Consider the following 21,242-nt stretch of genomic DNA (forward strand, 5'->3'; position numbering starts at 1 on the left):
ACACACACACACACACACATTCTCTCTTTCTTTCTCCTCTTCTGTCTCTCTGTCTCTCTCTGTCTGTCTCTCTGTCTCTGTCTCTCTCTCTCTGTCTGTCTCTCTCTCTCTCTCTTCTCTCTCTCTCTCTCTCTCTCTCTCTCTCTCTCTCTCTCTCTCTCTCTCTCTCTCTGCTGTTTCCTAGGAATATCACTGGCTGGGATTTTCAGGAGCCATCGGCTGTTTGTCTGGTAGTTCATGGGTCACTTGAGGACATGCACAGTTACCACCCAAGACTGCAGGGATCTGCCCAGGTTTAAAAGATCAGACCAAACAGTAGAGAATACACTCACGCACCCCCCCCCCCGAGCCCCCCTCCCTGCCAGGTTCCAGGTTAGAAATGCCTTCCTGACTCTGCTGTGCAGCTGAGACCAAACAGTAGAGAATACACTCATGCACCCCGCCAGCCCCCTCCCTGCCAGGTTCCAGGTTAGAAATGCCTTCCTGACTCTGCTGTGCAGCTGAGACCAAACAGTAGAGAATACACTCACGCACCACCCCCCCTGAGCCCCCCTCCCCGCCAGGTTCCAGGTTAGAAATGCCTTCCTGACTCTGCTGTGCTGGTCCCCAGAGATGCCTGCTTCAAGAGCCTGAGTTCTGATACCAGCACGCCCCACCTTCAACTCCTAGCTCTTCTGCTTTAACACACTGAACCCTTGCGCAGTGTGACTTAGTTATCATCTCTCTACTTTGTTTATCTGTGAGAAGTGAATATGGATTTCTTCAGGAGGCTGTAAAGATTAAATGAGATAATATAAAAGGCACAGTGCTCGCCGCATAGAAATGAACAGCAAATATTACCATTAATATTAATATGAATGGCTCTGCCTGCAGTCTCTTCCCTCTCTGGGCTAAATGCTGTTCCTTCCATGTTATTGGGCCTCTGCATCCCTTATTGTCTGGTTTCTGAGCTGCAGTTTACCTATGTCTCCATAAAGATGTGAAGGAAAGCACACGGCTGGGCACCTGCTTCTGTGTGAGGCCAGCAGCAACTCCAGGCCCTGGGCCAGGCTTCTCGGGTACTGGGGTGAGCTGGGAACCGGTCCTTTCTTTGCTATTCCTCTCTCAAGTTTGCCTTTTCAATTACAATCTGTTAGCGAGAAAGCCTGTGATGGTTACAGAATGGATTTTCCCGACATAGGAACCCATTAGAAAAACGGAACAATAGCAAGTGATAAGAGTTGCTGATGGATCCTAACACCATGGGAGGAGGGAAGAGGAGGGGGTGCCCAGCCTGTCTTTAGAGAATGAAGTGTCGCGGGGAAGATAAGCAGGCCTGGGGATGCTAATTAATAACTGCATTTCTGGTTGAGGAAGGAAGGAGGGCCATGAGCCACCGCTCTACCAGACAGTCTTCTTTAAGGTGGCCAAGCAGGCTCTACCCTGATGACCACGAGGGGAGGTGGGGAGGCCACTCCGCCACTTTGCTCTCTGATCTAGGGTCTCCCTTCTCTGCCCCAGAGGCCTAGTTGTATGCAGCAAACTATTATACTGAATTTAAAAAAAAAAAAAGAAAAGAAAAGAAAGGAAAAAAGAAGAAAACCAAGTCCTGGAGAATAATAGCAGCTTGTGTTTGGGGGGGCATTCTCTGCATATCAGGACTGTGTTTAGTCTTAGCTTATTTGATTTTCATGATGATCTGGTGAGAAAGCAAGGTAAGCGGCATGCGCTCTGCAGTCATCTGCACTGGTGGCCACCCGAGAGCCATCCTGTGAAATCCAGGGGCCCAGGAAGGATTAAAGCCTTGTGCCGTGCCTTTGTTCCAGACCATGTCCATAGGCTTATTATGTCTCCGAAGCAGAACTAGAGCTACCACGTTTTTCCTCTCCCAGAGGTTGCTGGATGGATGGTCGGCAGCTATTGCTTCCCAAATCAGATGCCCGTGAGCAGGCGCTATAGTTTGGATCCGTAGTGTCTGCCCAAAGGCCCATGTGTTGCAAGCTTGTTTTCTTAAGTGGGCCTGTTGGGAGGAGGTGGAACTTTCCAGAAATAAGACTCACTGGCAAGTCTTGCAGCTTGTCCTTACAGGGATATCAGGACCCTCTCTCCTCTTCCTCTCTCTTGCCTCCTGGTCATGATGTTTTCCCCACCTGCATCCACTATGATGTGCCACCGTGAGCCACGCAGTGGGACTTGACAGATCCCAGACTGAGCCTCTAAAACCGTGAGCCAAATGAACTTTCTTCTCTTTGTAAGTCAATTATCTCAGGCACTTGTCATAATGGCAGAGAGATGACTAACACACTAGGGAATGAAGGCTGGCTGAGTTCAAGACCACCTAGGGTTATTTTAAATTATTTTTTAATATTCCTTCATAATTACCTCCTCCTTATTTCTGATTCTGCTCTTGCTTTCTTACTCACCACCTTAAGCCTCCCGTATGGATGAACTCCTAGTGTCTAGAATCTAATTCTCCTTGCATTGTCTGCCTGTGAGATGCCCAAACCCAGGCTCAACTATTCCTGGGAGGAGGTTCTCCAGGCATGGGGTAGCCCTCTTGTTCTTTCATAACCAGTATTGAGTGCTAGGAACTGATTCCCCATAATTCATACCCTCTGCCTTCTCTGAGCATAGCACCAAGGGAACAGCAGCTGGAGGCTACATAGACATGCAATTGAAATAGCAACTTATATGAAGAAAAAAACCAAATCCCCTGGTCTCCTCCTCTACCTTTCTTTCATTTGTGAATGTAGTTTTTTTTTTTTTTCTTTGTCAAGCTGAACATTTAAATGCACTCTATGCTCTCCGGATTTCCCCCTCACCTCCTCCCTTCTCATTAAAATTCTAATTATTACCAGAGCAAGTAAAATGTATGATCAAAGGAAAGCATGGTCCCAGAAATACCTTTTGTTTAAAAGTGACTCACTGCAGATAATAGGCCCCAAGCAGCTGTAACAAAGAACAGATATGAAGGGTCCAGAGATGGACAGACACTTGGAATAAGAACACATTTATCCACAGTAGCTTTTCTGATGCACCCGGAAGGACAAGGGCTTGGAGAAATAGCCTCCGAGCCACTCAGATCATAAATATACAACAGAAAAGGATTGAGTGAGTACTTCTAACGTGTGTTTGCCTATTTCTGAGTTAAATACATGTTCTACCATCGTGGTATTGCTAAGCCTGGAGCTTGGCCCACCTTACTGACTGGCCTGCGCAATCTATTAATTCTCTGAACATTAATAGATGCAAAGGGAGGACAATAATTATACCTGTCTCATCAGAGAGGATTACATGATTGGGCATACAAAAACCATTTTAGTATTGCACATAATTATATTGACTAAATTGACTAAGTCCAATAATAAAAATGCTTATTATCAAGCTATATATGGACTTTTGACTACTTATGTAACGCGATAAATATTATAATGTCTTGGATTTTTTTTCTTTTCATGCACATACATGCTTCACTGGAGACTTGATAGTCTCTAGGACAGTGACTGTCAGCCTTCCTAACGCTGCCACCCTTCAATACAGTTCCTCATGTTGTGGTGACTCCAAGCATAAAATTATTTTCATTGCCACTTCACTAACTGTAATTTTGCTACTGTTATGACTTGTAATGTAAATATCTGATATGCAACCCCTGTGAAAGGGTCCTTTAGCCTCCAAAGGGATCGCGACCCCCAGGTTGAGAATGGCTGCTCTAGGGGTGGAGTTAGTGCAGGTAGCTGTCAGCCAGAGAAATGCTTTGAAGTCTCTGGGATGGACTGAGAGAGAGCAGAGATGGTGGGAAAAGACTTGAAGACAATGTCCTCTTCATCCCTTTCTTGGAGGCACCAAGGACTGGACAGGGAGCCAGAGGGCAGAAGGCATCCTTGAGAGGATGGCTGAGGGGTCTTACCTCTTCAGGAAGTAGGCTAGCTTTCCCTGAGGTCTGGATACAGTAAAAGTACCTTGTAAGACCCAGGCATTTTGCCAAGCCTAGCTCAGAGCCTGGTAACCTGGCATAGTTGAACTTAATTGAGAAAGAATTGCAACTCATTCACGGATGCCTGCTTATATGCTGGTTCAAGAATGAAAACATAAGGTCACTGGAACCTACGGAAGTCTAGAGTTTAATCTGGGAGAAACAAGTCACAGCAACAGAAAGAACTGGACAATGCACGCCTGGGTCCTGGCCCAAGTTCTATATCTGATTAACCTGTGGCATCTTGCAAGACCCTCCTCTGGGCCACTGCTACTATCTGTAAAAGGACAGCCTTGCCTTGGTACTTGGGTAATTGCACACCTTAAGTGCTAAGGTTTGTAAGGCAACTAGCAGCCAGTCCAGAGGCTCCAACTTCCAGGTCTGCAGGGACTAGCCAGATTAAAAAAAAAAAAAAAGAGGGCCAAGCTGATAGGACACATCCCTGCAGAGGGAGCTGCCCGTCTGTGCAGGGCCAGTTAGCAAGTCACTGGCCTCTCCCAGAAAAAAAGTCAGACATCTGGGGTAGCGACGATTATGGAATTTCATAGCCTCTCACTCATGATGTTAGCCAAACCAAGCTCCTCTGCTGGCTCATCTGCAAGCGATCATGTGACAGGCCTGCCAGGCATACCTCTGGCTCACAGCCTTCTGACTTCTGCCTCCGGCTCGAAGATTCATCTTCAAGTTTGGGGGGAGGAAATGTGGGGTAGGAGTCCGCACAGGAGGGGGCGATCTGTACAGATCTCTTGAGATGATGGACACCCTAGGGTCTGGACAGGGGGGTAGGTTAAAGCTTTAAGTGCCTGCTTCCAACCGGGCCACACTGCTCACAAATGCTAGATTTACAACAAAGCTCTCATAGCAAAGCCACAAAATGGAAGACTGATGGGAGTCATTTGTATTTTGTACTTAGCTTTGACCTGTATAGACCCCGGTGATCAGATTCAACTCAATACAAGTAGCCCTGAGCCTACAGCATGCAGAGAATTCTAGAAGACAGAAGCTAACACACTTGCTTGTAGGGAAGTGAGGCTGGACTCCTCTCTCCAGGAGAGAGTGGAGTGTTAGCTGAACCCCTGCTTTGTTTCAGGAGGGAACAAGCATAGAGCCTGGATGAAGAAGGGAGCGTGAGTTAGCCAGTATCTGCCCCCTACCTCGTAGACTGTGTGTGGGTTATGTGCCCAAACCACTGTCGAGCGCTGGAGATAAAGTTCAGTGAGAGAGTACTTGCCTAACATGGGCAAGGCTCTGGGTTTCAGCCCCAGTACCAAAATAAAATGAGGTAAAAAAAAAAAGAAAAAAGAAGAAAAGAAAAGAAAAGAAAAGAAAAGAAAAGAAAAGAAAAACAACACCCTGTTAGAAGTCTGGCCGCAGTAACCGCTCTAATAGAAATTCACACAGCATACAAATATGAACGCTTCAGGAATTTGCACATTTGTTTAGACTCCCATTTAAATCTCTGTCCCCTCCCTGGGCACAAGCCAGGAGCAGTAGGGCAAGCAGCCAGGCCTCCATGCTGGTAAAAGGTGGGGGCAGGGTGTCACTGAAGCAATCAGACTGTGCTGAACACCGGGCTGCAGATAGCTGACAAAACGGACCATCAACAGTCCACCCCCAGACCATCTCTTCCTCCCATGACTTGGCAGCGTTGCTCATAACTGTTCTTCTCTCTTCTTTCGTCTTTGTCCCTTCCGTGTGCGCCTCCTTCCAATGCCTCGCCTGCTTCTCCCCACCTCTGTGTGTCTCTCTGTCCTTCCCCGCCTGCCTCATGCTGAGGGCAGGCACCTCTGTCAGCCTCCTCGCCGTGGTAGTTATTGTGTGTGGCGTGGCCCTGGTGGCAGTTTTTCTCTTTCTCTTTTGGAAGCTGTGCTGGACGCCCTGGAGGAACAAGGAGGCCTCCAGCCCTTCTTCTGCTAACCCAGCTTCAGAGACCCTCCAGAGCCCCAGCTCCAGAGGCAACATGGCAGATAAGCTGAAGGACCCCAGTGCCCTGGGCTTCCTGGAGGCAGCTGTGAAGATCAGCCACACTTCCCCAGACATCCCAGCCGAGGTGCAGATGTCCGTCAAAGAGCACATCATGCGTCACACGAGGCTGCAGCGACAGACCACAGAACCAGCGTCATCCACCAGGTGAAGGGTGCACTCCTTACTTCCTAACCCCCTTGAACCCAAACTTTCTGCTACGGTGAGGATCAGGGTCCAGAACTCATAGCATGTGTCCTTTGAGGACCAGCTCAGATGGCGTGATCCCTGGTGGCGATCAGGATGCAGAGGTAGCATCAGGACAGGTGTAGTGGAAAGGGAACCTTCAAGGCGAGATGCTCTGTGTGGCGTGGTTAGCACATGGGAGGGACCACAAGAACACAGAAGAATAGACTGGAAGCTGGGTTGAGAGTTTTGAGGAAAGACTTCAAGACGGGCGGGGGAGGGTTGGGAGAGTATATGCGAAGACCCAGAGGCATGAAAGTTCACGACCTACTAAGGGTTAGGTCAGAGAAGTCTCCTAGCTACATGTGTCATGCATTGGAGGTAAAGCAAGAGAGTCTTTTTTTTTTTTTTTTTTTTTTTTTTTTGAGAACAAGGATTTCTTTGAAAGCCCTCTGAGGCCCCTACATGGCAGTAGTTGCATAACATGGCACTGTCTAATTCACAAGCATACCAGCAACAAACAGGATGGCTGCCTGTCTACTCTAACTACACCCAGGAACATCATTAAAAGATGTGGGTAGATACTGCGTTGACTCCTAATTTAAGGCTCTTGTAGATTCTTGGATCCCTGTAGTGTGTCCCTCCAGGCTCACAGGTACCGAGCAAAGGGAAAGAGACGTGGTCTTCAGAGCAGAAGCCAAGAGTGAAGATGCCAAGGTCCCACGGGCCCATTTGCCGTATGGCCTTGGCCATATAGCTCACTTTAAGCCTCACTTTTCTAAAATATAAAATAGGGCAAATGACTCTGCTAAGGTTGTGAAGAACCAGTAAAGAATCCGCATGATAATGCCGAGCGCTAACGCGTGTTGCTTACTGCACGTCTGACCCTGTTCTAAGCGCGCTGTATCTGTTTTACCCTCTCACACTTCTGCGCGGTTGTTACTTTCACTGTCTTTCTTTTTGTAGTGCAGAGATTTTAATAACTTGCTCTAAGTTATCAGGACCAAAATTAACCTACGGAGGCGATCTCCTAAGCATGTGCCTTTAAGTACTTGATGTCTGTCTGCTAGATGCTAAATCTTAAATAAAATGGTGGTGGTGGAGGTGGCGATGGTGGAGAAAGTAGTGATGTCCACCGGGAAAGAAACCTGGAGAGCAGATGCCAGAGAAATAGGAACAATGATTAAAGCAATGGCTAACATTTACTGAGCTTGCTATACAGCAGGCACCATCCCAACTACTTTCATATATTAAGAAACACAATCTTCCAACTGCTCTATGCACCAGGTGTATAAAGAGGAAAAGTGGGGTCAATGAGAGGGAAGCAAGGGGGCCCCCAACAAGAGGGAGGATGAGCCACCAGGGTTGGGTCTGACTTTATCCTCACCCCCACCCCAAGCCCTGACATGGGTTTTTTTGTGCCTCCTGTCCTCTACCAGGCACACATCCTTCAAGCGCCACCTGCCACGGCAGATGCACGTCTCCAGCGTAGACTATGGCAATGAGCTGCCCCCAGCTGCCGAGCAGCCCACCAGCATCGGCCGCATCAAGCCCGAGCTCTACAAGCAGAAGTCGGTGGATGGGGACGATGCCAAGTCCGAGGCCGCCAAGAGCTGCGGGAAGATCAACTTCAGCCTCCGCTATGACTACGAGAGTGAGACCCTGATCGTGCGCATCCTGAAGGCCTTTGACCTCCCTGCCAAGGACTTTTGTGGAAGCTCTGACCCTTACGTCAAGATCTACCTCCTGCCTGACCGCAAGTGCAAGCTGCAGACCCGGGTGCACCGCAAGACCCTGAACCCCACCTTTGATGAGAACTTCCACTTCCCCGTGCCCTATGAGGAGCTGGCTGATCGCAAGCTGCATCTCAGTGTCTTTGACTTTGACCGCTTTTCCCGCCATGACATGATCGGAGAGGTCATCCTGGACAATCTCTTTGAGGCCTCTGACCTGTCCCGGGAGACGTCCATCTGGAAGGACATCCAGTACGCCACTAGTGTAAGTACAGCCCTTGGATGCCTGAGCATTGGCGGTTCTAAGTTGGTTTGGACATGTCCCCAGACCTCTGTTCCTCTAGACATACATAGCAAACTATAGAGACTTCTTAGTGGCCCAGGTCACTCTGGGGAAGTCCTTGAACTCTGCCTAGATGTCATTAAGAAGGAATTTGTGTCTTGATTTTGATTGTATGGTATTAGGGTTTCTCTCTACTTGCTAAGCTTTAAGTTTGTTATCTATATAATCGTGTTATGTATTCTTTTTGGTTGACAGTAGTTCATGCTGAACTAGTCAGTAGGGACTAGTAGTCATTGCTGTATTTTAGAAACTTGGAATTGGTGAGTATTAACGAGGTCATGCTGACGTAACAAACAATCCTGGGGACCTGTGGCTTAAGATAACTTAAGTCTATTCCTTGTTTGTGTCACACAGGCTTCCCAGCTTGCCTGTGGGTTCTACTGGACTCGTTACCAAGGGACCCAAGCCAACAGAGGCCCTCTGTCAATATGTGCTCCCACAGTTAGACATCAGGGTGAAGAGGCTACGGCAAAGCATGCAGTATTCTTTCGTGCTTCCAGGCAAAAGTGACATGTGTCACTTCCACTCATATGCCATTAGCCGAAGCAAGACACATGGCAGTTCTCAATGTCAGTGAGGCAGGAGCAAAGCAATCCTACTGCGTCCAGCAGGAGGGCTGCAGCTACTTACGGACAGCATATAACACAGTCCCTCATCTGCGGCATGGTCCTCTCATTACTCTAGCCTAAAAGAATGGCCTGGTTCACACACAAAGGCTGATCCTGGTCTGCCCACAGTCACCTGAAATTGGTCAGGGAAGGTTTCAAAGAGTCAAGGTTTGATTTTTAATTTTTTTTTTTTTTTACTTAGAAATCTAATTTCTCTGTTGGAAAGGGCATTTGTGCATGTTTGTGCAATGCCTGCAGAGACTTGAAAAGGGGGGTCAGGTCTCTTGGAGGTAAAAGCAGTTGTGAGCTGCCCAACATGGCTGCTAGAAACTGACCTCACTCTTAACCACTGAGACACCTCTCCTGCCTGCTTCAGATTGGGCCTTTAAGAGACGTGGAGGATAAGCTTGGTAGAAGGACCAAGTGAGGCCCACCCAGAGCCTCTGTTAACACGGACGGTATGAGACAGTCACTCTGTTTCAAGCATCCTGCGGATGTAGTTAGGTCATACCTCCCTACAACCTCCTGCATCATGGATGAAAGTCTGCAGAGGCATTTAGCCAAACTCCAATTGGCTTGTAGTGCTAACTGCTTGAGAGTCTCCTTGGGTCTGTCTTGACTCTTACTTTAGCAGAGGTGACCATATATGAACACAAACCCTACATTTGGGAAGTCCTTACTTAATATTATTACGTTGCTTATGTGAGAAGGGGTTCAGGGGGAAAACAGCCGCACACCGGTTGGTAAGGAATGTGACACGTTCATAGGGAACAGTAACAAACCCCACTTTTGCCTCAGAAAGGTTCTCTGGGGCAGCCCAGGCTCAGAGTTGGAAGAAACAATGTCCCCAGGCCTTCTTCAGCTTTACTTTCTTGAAGTGCCACCCCCAGGGAAAGCATAAGCAGCCAGCCTATCCTACAGACAAACTGGGGTGAGGAGAAAGGGCCACAAAACAACAGCAACACACCAGAGTGATCCCAGGAGCTCTGGAGCATAAATCACTCTAAAGTTTACATGTGGCATAGCTCTTCACTGTGGTCTCCCACAGTGGGGGCTACATTGTGGTGGCTGGACATGGGGAGGGCAGCTAAATTCTCACAGTGAAGCTGTGGCCCAGGGTGGGGAGCTCTCCTGGCCAGAGGCTGTAGTCTATTTTGTCCTCCTAGGAGCCTTCTCTGACCCTGACCAAAGCCCCCCACCTTTCTATCCTGTGTGGAAGGGCAAGCCTTGTGCTGGAGTGGGCAATCTGTGTTCAAGCACATCCCTCACCTGTGTGTAACTATCCACATCCTGGAATGCAGCTGTCCCCACCCTGGTCCCATAGCTACTTCTCCTGCCCAGCCTCAAGAGGAGACAGGTCCTCTTCAGTCAGTGTGAGTAGAGCCTTCCTCCATCTCGTTACCCTAAGAGGACTATGAGAGGTCAGGGTTAGTGTAGGGCTAGGGTAGAAGGCAACCGGTTTAACCCATGGGAACCACATGGTGGCTCATAATCATCTGTAATGTGATATGGCGCCCTCTTCTGGCTTGCAGGAGTACATGCAAGCAGAGCACTGTATACATAATAATAAATAAATAAATCTTTAACCCATGGGAACTTAGAATCCAGCCAAAGAGACAGGTGATTGATACTTTGTAGCTGCACAGTAGAGCCAGAGGATACTGCACTGGCCTCAGTCTCCAAAGCCATGAGAGTGAACGGCAGTGGGAAAGAGCTCCCAGCAAGAGGACTTAAACTGGATGGGAGGGATGGATACAAATAACCCACCAGGCCAAGAGCAGTGGCATGTGTTCTAGGTCAGGAGCAGAGGAAGGCCAGCACAGGCATTTCCGGGTCTGCAGAGGGGCACCATGCCCATACCTGGATTTGCGTGCAGACTGTCAGAGCCGGATTTCTTCCTCTTCCAGTGAATGCCATGGAAGGCCCTATAGCCCAAAGCCTCACCAGGCAGCATGAGCCTGGAGAACTGGCTCAAACCTGCCTCCCGCCCCCACCCCCCGACAGACAAGAACTCAGGCAAGGCCAGGAGGGCTGCTACTGTAAACAGACTGGTGTTTTTACCTGTGCTGTGATGCTGGCTGTGAAAACTTAATTATTTGGGGACCAGGGAGGACCCAAGTCACAGTCACAGGGAATGACTGAGCAGTGAGTGTATGAAATCCAGGAGCCTGTGCAGTGGCGGGGCGGGGGGGAGGGTGGGGACAGACGAGTGCAAGCAGCCGTGAGGTCCTGCTTCTCCCCTGTGCCTGATTTTGTCCTCAGAGCTGTGCTCAGACCTAAGCTTGGAATGACAGCTTTCCTGCTCCAGCCTGGCTGCTTCCTCACCGTGCCCAGCAGTCCTGCCGTGGTTTGCGAGGGCTCTGTCTTACTTTGATTTCTAATGCGGTGATAAAATACTGACCAAAAGCAACTCGGGGAGAGAAAAGGGTTTATTTCAGCTTCCAGCTCACAGTCCTGGTCAAGGCAGGAGCCCAGAGAAAGAGAACTGAAGTAGAGGCCGTGGAAGAATGCTGTTTACTGGCTTGCTTTACAATAGTTTGTTCAGTTTATACAACTCAGGACCAATTGCCCCATGGTAGCACGACCCACAGTGATCTGGGCCTGCCCACATCCACCATTAATCAAGAAAATGCTCCCACAGATGCACCTATAGGCCGATCTGATGGAGACAATTCCTTAATTGAGGTTTCCTCTTCTTGCGTGCCTTTAATTTGTGTCAGATTGACAAGAGCAGCCACAGGCTCTGTTATGCAGGCAGGCCCACCACTACCCGATGCTAGTCCAATCTACCTTTTAAAACCTCCCTGGAGCTCTCTTCCATGTGATCTTCCGGTGTCACAGCAGCCACCCCTCCCATGTGTTTCCATGTCCCCAAGGTACATCTCCCATCATATTCTCTACTGGAACATCTCCCAGTGGAGGGTTCGGGAACAGCCGTGTCCACAGTTGACTTTCCACTGGAGATGAGGTGGGCTCCCTGGAGGAGACATCCCAGTCATCTCTTCACAGTGGGTCCAGCCAAGCTTGGGAAGGGACATCTTGTGCAGTCACTCAGGGTTCAAGTACAGATCGTTCTGGGGAGGTGAAGAGACTAACCGGTCAGGCAGCCCAGACTGGAACAGAGGGCAGGGACTCACAAGTTGAGTGGGAAGAGGGGCACCATGAGCATGGAGGGTCAGGAGGATGCTCTGTGATCCTGCTCTGCCTCGGATGCTACCTCAGAAACTCCCAGAGTGCACCGGGAACCACATCCAGCCCTCGCACGCGGAGCCAGGCTGGTCCGTTGCCCCTGTGCTCAGGTTGGTTTGAAATAGCAAAGCCTGATAATTGTCTGTCTTTCCCCCAGCCACTGACCACTGAGCTTGAGGCTAGTGAGTGAGAGGTTAACATCCAGGTATTCCAGCTATGTTGACTGCAAACTGAAGCCCCAGGGGACCCTGGCCTGTGGGAGAGTGAGAAGCAGGCAGTTGGAGCCCTCAAGTCTTCCATTGATTTCCAGCCCTTGGGAAAGAAAGCAAGGGAAGTTCATGACATCCATTTCATCCAGCGGCATGGCTCTCTTGGTTCTGCAGCGCTCACTCCTACTGGCATGAAGAAGGCCCCTGCCAGTCTCCCGGGCAGTCCTAGGGGGTTTGCCACTGTCTCTCCAACCAGAACTCCAACTGACAAACCTCACCCGACTCTTCTCTCCTTCCTCCTCCTACCCCTGGTCTCATTATTTCTAGATAAAGCTGTAGATTTATCATTATAATAGAGCCATTGTCACTGGTTTGCTAACATTTCCAGTCTTGTAGTTATTGTCACAGAGGCCTTGGAGCCCAGTGCATACAACCTACCTCTGTCAGTCACTGTCCCTGCTATAATTGGAGCCATAAATATGTTGTTTGGTGGTGCTGACTGACTTGGCCATCTGCTTTCTGAGGTCTCTACCAGGGGTTGTGTGTGTGTGTGTGTGTGTGTGTGTGTCTGTCTGTCTGTCTGTCTGTATGTCTGTGTGTGTGTCTATGTGTATGTGAGTGTGTATCTGTGTATCTGTCTGTGTGTCTGTGTGTGTGGGAATGTCTGTGTGTGTGTGTGTGTGTGTGTGTGTGTGTGTGTGTGTGTACAAGTGTCTGTGTGTGAGTGTGTGTTGGGGGGGAGATTTGAGGAGGTGATGATACTTCTGGGGAGCCCGCACTTGATGTGCAGTGAGGAAAGGATGCCTCAGGTGGCGCAGTAAGGAATGAGGCTGTACAGCAGGAGCTCCCTCCCTCCCGGTGCCAAGCAAACTTGGGTCACATGCTAGCTTCCGCATTGCATGCTCTGAGACCTTGGGAGTATCTGGGCTGTGACTCGGTTTCACCAACAACAGACTGGGGACAATTTGTCTTCTCTGGCCTATAATGGTAGAGCAGAGCAGAGCATCCTGCTTGAACCCTCTTGTTCTGGGCCTTTCCTACTGGCTAAGCCTGTGGGCCACTTTCCTCCTGTTCTCAGGCCTTACTGTCCACCTGAGTGCAGGCCACCTGTCGAGGCTGGCATTTAGACGTCGTTAGAGCACACACTCCTACACACGCTCACCCAAGCAAACATTCTAAGGCTCCTCGTATGGATGCCTCTACTATCAAAGCCTACACATTGTGATGAAGTTAAATTTATAAACTATGCACAGTAACGGATTGATAGCAACGATTCTAAGACAGGTCAATAATGACAATATACCATAATAAAATAGTGTCACTGTTTTTGTGTATCAGGCCATTATCAAGTAAAATTAGGGTTGGCTAGACTCAAGCCCCATCATACTACCGTGGTCTATCCCATAACCAAGATGATAACTAAGTGGCTACCGGGTGGGGGGTGTACACAGTGTGGATACACTAGACAAATGGACAGTGTGGGAGCGAGATGAGTGCTCAGTGTCTTGTCATGCGCCTTAGAAAGGCGTTCGACTTAAAACACGGATTGGTTACTTCCGGAATTTCCCATTTAATATTTTGGGTTTGTGGTCGAGTTGACTGTGAGTAAGCTGAAGCCACAGAAAGGGAAACCACAGATAAGCAAGGAGTACTGTACTTATGTATTTCTTGGCTTAGCCTATTTTTTTTTTCTTTGCTTTTTCAAGACAGGGTTTCTCTATGTAGTAGCCATTTGTTTTTGTGTGACCTTAGGGGGAAAAAAAGTGAGTTGCCCTCTAGGCTGTAGTTCCAGAAAGTCTGTGGAAGCTATGAGATTTTTTTTCAGCTTCTCGGTCTCTCCCATGGGAAGATTCCTGGCTCTCTGGCTGTCATGGAGGAGATGGAATACAGCTGTGTACATCTGGGTGATCTCCAGAACCTAGAACCTGCAATGATCAGCCACTGGGTTCAATTTCCAGACATTTCTCCTTCTCCCTTAAATGTCACCTCTTCCCTCAGAACCAAAAGTTGTTGCCACAGTAGCAAGCTCTCTTTCTCCTTTTCCCTAAGAGGCACGGGCTTATGCTCAGTCCCTACCTTTTTGCTCACCCTCACCAGAACCCAATGACTGTCCCGTCCCCTACATGTGGATACAGAGATGAAAGCTTCAAGGTTAAGTGGCTCAGCCAGTGTCACCCACAGACAAAATTACAAAACAAAGACTTGAACATAGGTCCTCCGTGGAAGGAATCTGTGTGTTTAGATCACTCCTCTGTGCAGACACTGGACGTTGAAACTGTGGGGCTCATCGAGGGAGTTGGAGGATTTATTTTGCTCTTTCCCTGTGGTCTGGTTAGATTGCTTCATCTGTCTTAAAGTCAGATCACTGGAGGGACCGCTTTTTGTGCTGACATCAGCATTCTTTTACCAGCATCCTTTTCTTCAGCATCCTTCCCAGAACACTGGCTTTGATAATCATTCTTCTCTCACTTAATGATACACATTTACTGAGAGCTAACTATGCAATAGTCAGTTGCTTCGTGGAGTGCTTGTTGGATGCTGTGGGAAGGGTTGCAAAGAAAGAGCCTCACCTCAAAGGTGAGGACAGAGAGCCAGTAGATCATGCCTGGTGTGTAGAGTGCACACACCCATACATAGAGTGCACACTTGGCCAGAGACTGATCCAGAGAGCTTGACAACACAGCTATGCAAGCTGTGTCCTACTGCAGACAGTAGGGAGAGAGGGAACAGTCACCTGAGACTAGGAAAACTTTCTAGAAAAGGAAGTTTGGAGCCGGGCCCTGATGACAGTGAAGGCCAGGAAGAGATAAGTGAGGTGATTGAAAGTAGGGGAGCATGTTACTCCGGCTTCTTCAGATTGGAAGAGAGATTTAGAGAGCTCCTCTGTACCCACATTTTGGTTCCTTTGCGTTGCATAACAACCACTTGCAGCCTATGTCTGCACTAGGGACAGGCAGAGAGAGGCTGGGAGTAAGATGCCTTCAGCTCCAGTCCTTTCCTCACAATACCTCACAATCCACAGGAAGAGGCAAGAAGGCCCTTCTGTCCTCCTGGGGACACACAGGTCCTCGCTGGCCCAGCACATGAAGGCGAGCCTCCAGGAATAAAAGCATCCCCAGTGCACCCCCTTCAAGGGACCCAAGAACGTCCACAATAGGTTTCTCAAGTGTAAAACAAGAATCTAATCATCGATCTGCTGTGACTCATTAAATCACCCCGAGACGAAGCCTCCCAAGGGCCGGCTGGCCCGCAGCTAGCTCCCGCCTTCAGAACACATGCTGTAGGCCTCAGGTTCCCGGGTTCGACCTGAACGGAGTAGTGAGACAGAAGCCTCAGGAGTCTGTGCCCAGCATCCTCTCTCCATTTTTTTTCTCTCCAGAGACAACTGAGCATTGAAATAGGGACAAGCACAGCCCTTGCTCTCAGAGTTTGCACTCAAACAGAAGTTGCTGCAGGAAAAGCAAAACTGTGACCAAAGGAGCACAGCGACTTAAATTAAAAGGAAAAGGGGAGAGAGGCAGTCACTGAAGTGAGAAGGATGAGTCGGGTGATGAGAGAAGCTAGGAACAGGAACAGAGCTTTGATGAGCACCACGGGAACAGGGTCAGGGTAGGGATGGAAGGCGTGGCTAATTTCTGGGCAATTTTGTTGCTATTTATTTGGTTGGTTTTGCTCTCTGAGATAGATTCATATTATGTAGCCCTGCAGCCCTGGCGGCCTCTTGAAATCACTGTGCAATGTAGACTGGCCTTGAATTTCTGCGTGTTCCTCCTACCTCTGCTTCCAGAGTGCCAGGATCACAGGCATGTGCCATTGCGTCTGGCATCTGGACATGTTTTGAAAGCAGAAGCAATAATATCTGATGGCAGATTGGATGGTAGTGCCTAAAGTGCAGAAGAACGAGAAGAATTAAGTTTTCCAGCCTGCGCAATCCAGGGCAGACTCACCCTTCACCGAGCAGAGAGCTATGGGAGATAGGAAGGGGGTCAGAGAACCCAGGCTTAGACACTCTGTAGTTGAGACACTTTTTGGACATCTGTGTGAAGATGTTAAGTTGGAAGTTGGATATAGACCCTAGAGTTGTGGAGGGAGGCCATGGCTGAAAAAAATAAATACAAGAGATGGCAGATACACAGAACTGAAGTCTTGAGGCGGTTTGAGATCCCAGTAGGGATAGATTTAGGAAGAGAAGACCAAAGACTGAGCCCTGTAGGAACCACAAAGAGATAGCAGCCAAAGGGATGGGAGCTAGCAGCAGTGCCGTGGGAGGAAGGCTGGAAAGGTACAGTGACTTGGGAAGCAAGAAGTCCTTCCCGAAGAGGAGGAAGTCGCCACTGTGTCAGCTGCTGTAACTAACGGAGGGGACCAGGTAGACTGAGAATTGACCATGATGCCCAGCATCAAGGAGGTCACCTCAAGCACCTGACTGGGGAAGGTCATTTGTGGGGAAACAGGGCAGGATATGAGAACTTCCTAGAGGGCATGGCTTTTGATATGAGATTTAAAAAAAAAAAAAAGGCCCAGGACGGTTGGTTTTGTAGTTTGCCCATAAGGCTATCCCACATATGAAAAAAACAGGGGTATAGGTAAGTCTAGAGAGGTGAGCATCTCTGAGTCTTTTAATACCTCTCAGGTCAAGGAATTCCATTCTTCAGAACTCTGCCACAAGGCCTTGCTGGCCTTAGGGTTCTGCCTTAAACCCCCAGGTGTCTGAAATCTTGTTTGCCAGACTGAGACAGAGAGGGCATGGTTGTCAGGGCAGTCCTTCAGGGCAAGTCATGGGTACACCAGAGCTCCAGAGGGGACAGAGTGGCCCTGCATGAACCACAAAGACAGCTTCCCAGGGCAAGTCCCGCACTCAGGACATAGGGCTGCTCAGCCCTGCCTTGGCCTGTATTTTGAGCAGTCCCTTCCTGGCAGTCACCTGTGTCAGAAGCCACAGGGCCACCAGTGGGGCTGCAAGCCCCCTTGTCTACTTGCAGCTCAGCGGGAGCTCCAGGCTCTCTGATTGCCTTCACTGAACATTTACCCGCTGGTCCCTCAGGCTTAGCCCCATTATCCTCATTAGGCTCTGGCCACATTGTTCCCTCCTGGTTCCCTCTCAGGGCACCCTCTCCCTGGGGCCAATGGAGGACGTGCCCACCCTTGTTGGAGCCCTTCCGCCCTGGGTTTGCAATATTGTAGCTATATATATCACACAGTGTCTAGCCCTGGGTTCTAAAGCCAGCCAGGTCTTGACTTTTCTCAGACTTCTTGAGGGACTAAGATTCCTCAAGCAGAGGACTAATGACAATCTACCAAGAGCCCGGGAAAGATAAGACAGAGATGTTGGCTAGGGCTCCATCCGGTACTCAGTCTTTACTAGGATCCTGAGAGTGGGTGCAGGGGATGAGCCACATGACCTATGGCTACGGGGTCTTCCTTCTGCAAAGGTAATGGGTGTGACCAGCTAGTTCATACCCTTCATCTGGGCCACTTGGGACCAGCAGCCTTTCTTGGGTACCTGGAGTTAGAGGTTTTCTATGTGGTGCTGTAAAAGAAAGCTAATTGGTCCAGACAGGGCTGTGACCTGGCCTTAAGCATAATTGCTCAATAACCGCTCTATTGGCCGTGGGTGTTCTTATTTTTAAGCCTGGCCTTTTGCAATAGGCCCTCCCTTGTAGCTTCAGAGGAAATAGCCTTATGACTGCCCGAGGCTCGGAACAATAGACAGGTCCACTCTTCCTATGACAAGTCTCTTAGCATCCACAAGCCCTGCTGCCCACTGGAGCTTGCCTGCTGCAGAGCACAGCTCCCACTGGGCGACCACAGCACAGCTCAGGTTTACCTCCCCCTGCTCTCGCATCTTGCGGCAGCACAGAGCTGACTGGGTAAGTGCAGGCTGCCCTGTATCCAGCCCCGTGTGCCCCTCATTAGTATGCTGTGCCTCTCAATGGTATAAATAGCTAATCTTTGCCTTACACAAGAATGAATGGGAAATCATTAAGCAACAAGCCCGAACTCTGCTCCTCCAATGCAGGAGCCCTTTCTCCATTACCCCTCTACCTTACCGAAAAGAGCACATGAGCTTGTCTACTTCTTCCATCGCCTGATAACACATAGTGACATTTTCCCCTGGAGGGATATTGTTTGGCCCTCTGGACACTGTCACAACTTGCAACCCGGGATGTATTTGTGGGGAAGGGACTGCCTTGTGTCCCCTAGATCAGCAGCAATTCAGAGAGACGAGGGCCTTGGGGCAGAAGAGTGACAGATCGGAAGCACTGGGACCGTTTTGAGGCAGACTTATTTTTCTTTTGGGCCACAGTGTTCTGACTCCATGTTCTCTTTCTTGGTCTCGGGAAAGGTCAAAACTGGAACAGTTCTCAAAGATGATCTAGCTCAACTTGCACCTGCCACAGGCAAACAAGTTAAGGCCGCGGGGATCACACAACTCGCCAGCGTTCAGGAGACCCAGATCTCATATGTCCCTGTCTGTGGCCTTCCTGCCACCTGCCCTAACTCTAGCTTCTCAGAGGGAATTCTCCAACACCCCACTTTTTGTCCCAAGGGTCCCATCCTCCCATGGCCTATCCAATGAGCTGTCAAAGGGCACAGAAGAAGGCGACATCGGCAGGTAAAACAGGCAGGAAAGAGAAGCCATTCATCAATGTGCCTTCATGCTGAGCAAGCTAACCGTCCACCCTCCAACTCAAAATGTCCCCTTGGGCCACACAAGTGTCACCTGGAAGGGTGCAGTGATGGAGACATACCTTGAGGGAGAAGGTAATGTGTGGGCTGCAGAGCCTAGGTCAGGCTGGTCCAGTTGCTGGCATGTTTTTTTATGGTGTTCAAGTGCCAACAACAATATAGAAAAATGTGCTATCTCCAGCAGCCAGCCACTCCTCCTCCCCCCGCCAACCCCCCCCCCCACTGATCAACCCCTAAGTCCCTCAGACCCGTGAGCATCTGACTCACTCAACCCCATCAGCTGCCCCTATAACTACATTTTCCTCTCATGGCTGGGTTGGCATCTGCTTATTCTTCATGATTATTTCATTTCTTCCTTTCCAGACAAAGTCCCTAAGGTCATGAGGGTCTTTCCATGGCTATATCAACACTCCGATGGAGAGAGTTCCATGAAATCCACTTGGCCTTGGGATGAAGGCCAGTTTCCGGGACTGGAGGAGCCAGACATAATGCTAAGGCCTTTAGCCCTCTCTAGTCAAAAAAGACTAGCCTTTCCCTTAGTTTTCACAGCCTGAGAGGTACTAACTTACCTCAGAGGGCTTCCATGTCTGTCACCCTGTCCCACTGATGTTCTGAACCTGACAGTTTGTACACTACCAGTCAGTGACTTTGAGAGTGGTTTCTAAGAACTGTTGTGTGGCGTCAACTCAAAACATCTGGGTGGTGGCTGTGAGATGAGCTTGGGAAGAGCAAGAGGACAAACTAAGATGAGCAGTCTGTGTGGAGTCATGATGGCTGGTTTAGTGATGACCACTGCGGCTCACAGCCTTCTAGGGGTGCCGTGCCAAGTGCCAGAGATGAGGTGGAATCCTCACGGCCCGCAGAATAGGCCCCAGTCTCATCCTCACTTTCCTTGTATGGTGGTGACTTAGGCAGCCCACTCAGGGTTACAGGGTGAGTGGGAGGAGTCTTCCTGGGTGAGCTGAGCTTCCTTTGATCTGCCTCTCTGGAGCTGGCTAGAAGAGTGAGCTCCCAGTATACCTGCCTCTGTCTGGGATGGCAGCCTGTATGTTCACAGTCCCTTCTGTTTCCAAAATATTGTCATTTTCTCTGTCTCTGAAGACTCCTTTTCAGGGACCCTGTCAGTGTGTACCAGCCCAGCTCCACACACCCATGCCACACAAGGCGAATGACAGTGTCATCGGGAGGCGTGCAGTGGTGGGGACAGTATTTACTTTATCAAGGCTCAGTGGTGCATCGACTGCCTGCTTTGCCTCCAGTCCAAGATCCTCTCAGTGTGACCACTCCCACCATCCTGTCCTACCCCCCACTTCCCCAGTTCCAGGCTTCAAGATCAAATACATAAACACACGGGACCCCTCTTTAAACTACCCCATGGTAACCGAGCTTTCTCTGGCTCTGCCTAGGCTCAATTTCAGCCTTACCTTCCCGTATCCAACCCAAACACCCAGGGCCATGAAATGAGGTTGTTACCTATTGCTTACCTCTGCTCCCTGCATTCTCCCCAGGATACCTCTGTGCTTTCAAATGACATTTCTTTTCTCTAGTTACCTAAGCACTCTTGGAACTTGCAGGGCCATTGGCCTGAACATGGAGGGACAGGCTCCTGTTGGGACGATGAGTTCAACTGTGCCAGAGATCTGAAGGAAGGGGTACCCATCCCCCATCTCAGCCTATCCAATACTATTGGTGGCTGGCTGGGAGTCAGATTGCCCTTCTTACCCCTGACTGAGGCCTGAGTGGGGGCAGTAGGGGGGGTAATAAAAGACCTAATGAGGTCTTTCCTGGGAAGCAGCAGGGCTACGGAGAATAAATATGGAGAAAAGAGAGGGTACCAATCCCCAGAAACAGGTAGAGAGTTACCACGGAGAGCCGAGGGAGGGGCCTGTGAAGGGGGAGTCTCACCTTTGGGCTGGCACTTCCAGGCCATGTCAGTTCATGGCCTCTGCTGACTTTCTTTTGCTCACCCGAGCACATAGAGCTCCTTTCTAGACCACCAGATCACTCCGAGGACACTGGGAAAACCCAGAGAAGGGTTGGTGTCCACACCTGGGAAGTTGGCAAAGAATATTGGTAGCCAGGATCAGAGAGAAACCTAAAGGGGACAATGCAGGAGACCCTGGGGGTGGGCAAGGATGGCTGCTCCAGCCACGCTAGCACCCTGGAAGGCCCTCCTTGAGCCCTCCCTCCCTGTGCCACTGGGAGACTCTGCCTTATTGGGATAATGGAGGCTACCTATGTGGAGAGGAACTGTCTTCACCCCACCTGGAACAGACTGGCCAGGGACCCCATCCTCTCTCCCGGAGCCTTTGGTTGACTCATCTTAGGGACACACTTGGGCTCTGCCAACTTTAGAAGAGGAAAACAGCT

The 21,242-nt window shown here is 49.6% G+C and overlaps 1 protein-coding gene across 2 annotated transcripts in view; it reads left to right on the forward strand.

Moving 5' to 3' along the window:
* The window catches only part of Syt6 (synaptotagmin 6), a 60,033-nt gene that overhangs the window by 4,831 nt on the left and 33,960 nt on the right, over nt 1–21,242 (forward strand). For both annotated transcript variants that reach the window (XR_007832800.1, XM_051165870.1), the window contains exons 2-3: nt 5,734–6,082; nt 7,540–8,098. Coding sequence is in view for 1 of the 2 variants with exons in the window: in XM_051165870.1 (XP_051021827.1) it covers nt 5,734–6,082; nt 7,540–8,098 (908 nt within the window). In the remaining variant the exon portion in view is untranslated. The remainder of the gene's footprint in view (nt 1–5,733; nt 6,083–7,539; nt 8,099–21,242) is intronic.

Source organism: Acomys russatus, chromosome 23, assembly GCF_903995435.1.
Source record: "Acomys russatus chromosome 23, mAcoRus1.1, whole genome shotgun sequence".
Classification (NCBI taxonomy): Eukaryota; Metazoa; Chordata; class Mammalia; order Rodentia; family Muridae; genus Acomys; species Acomys russatus.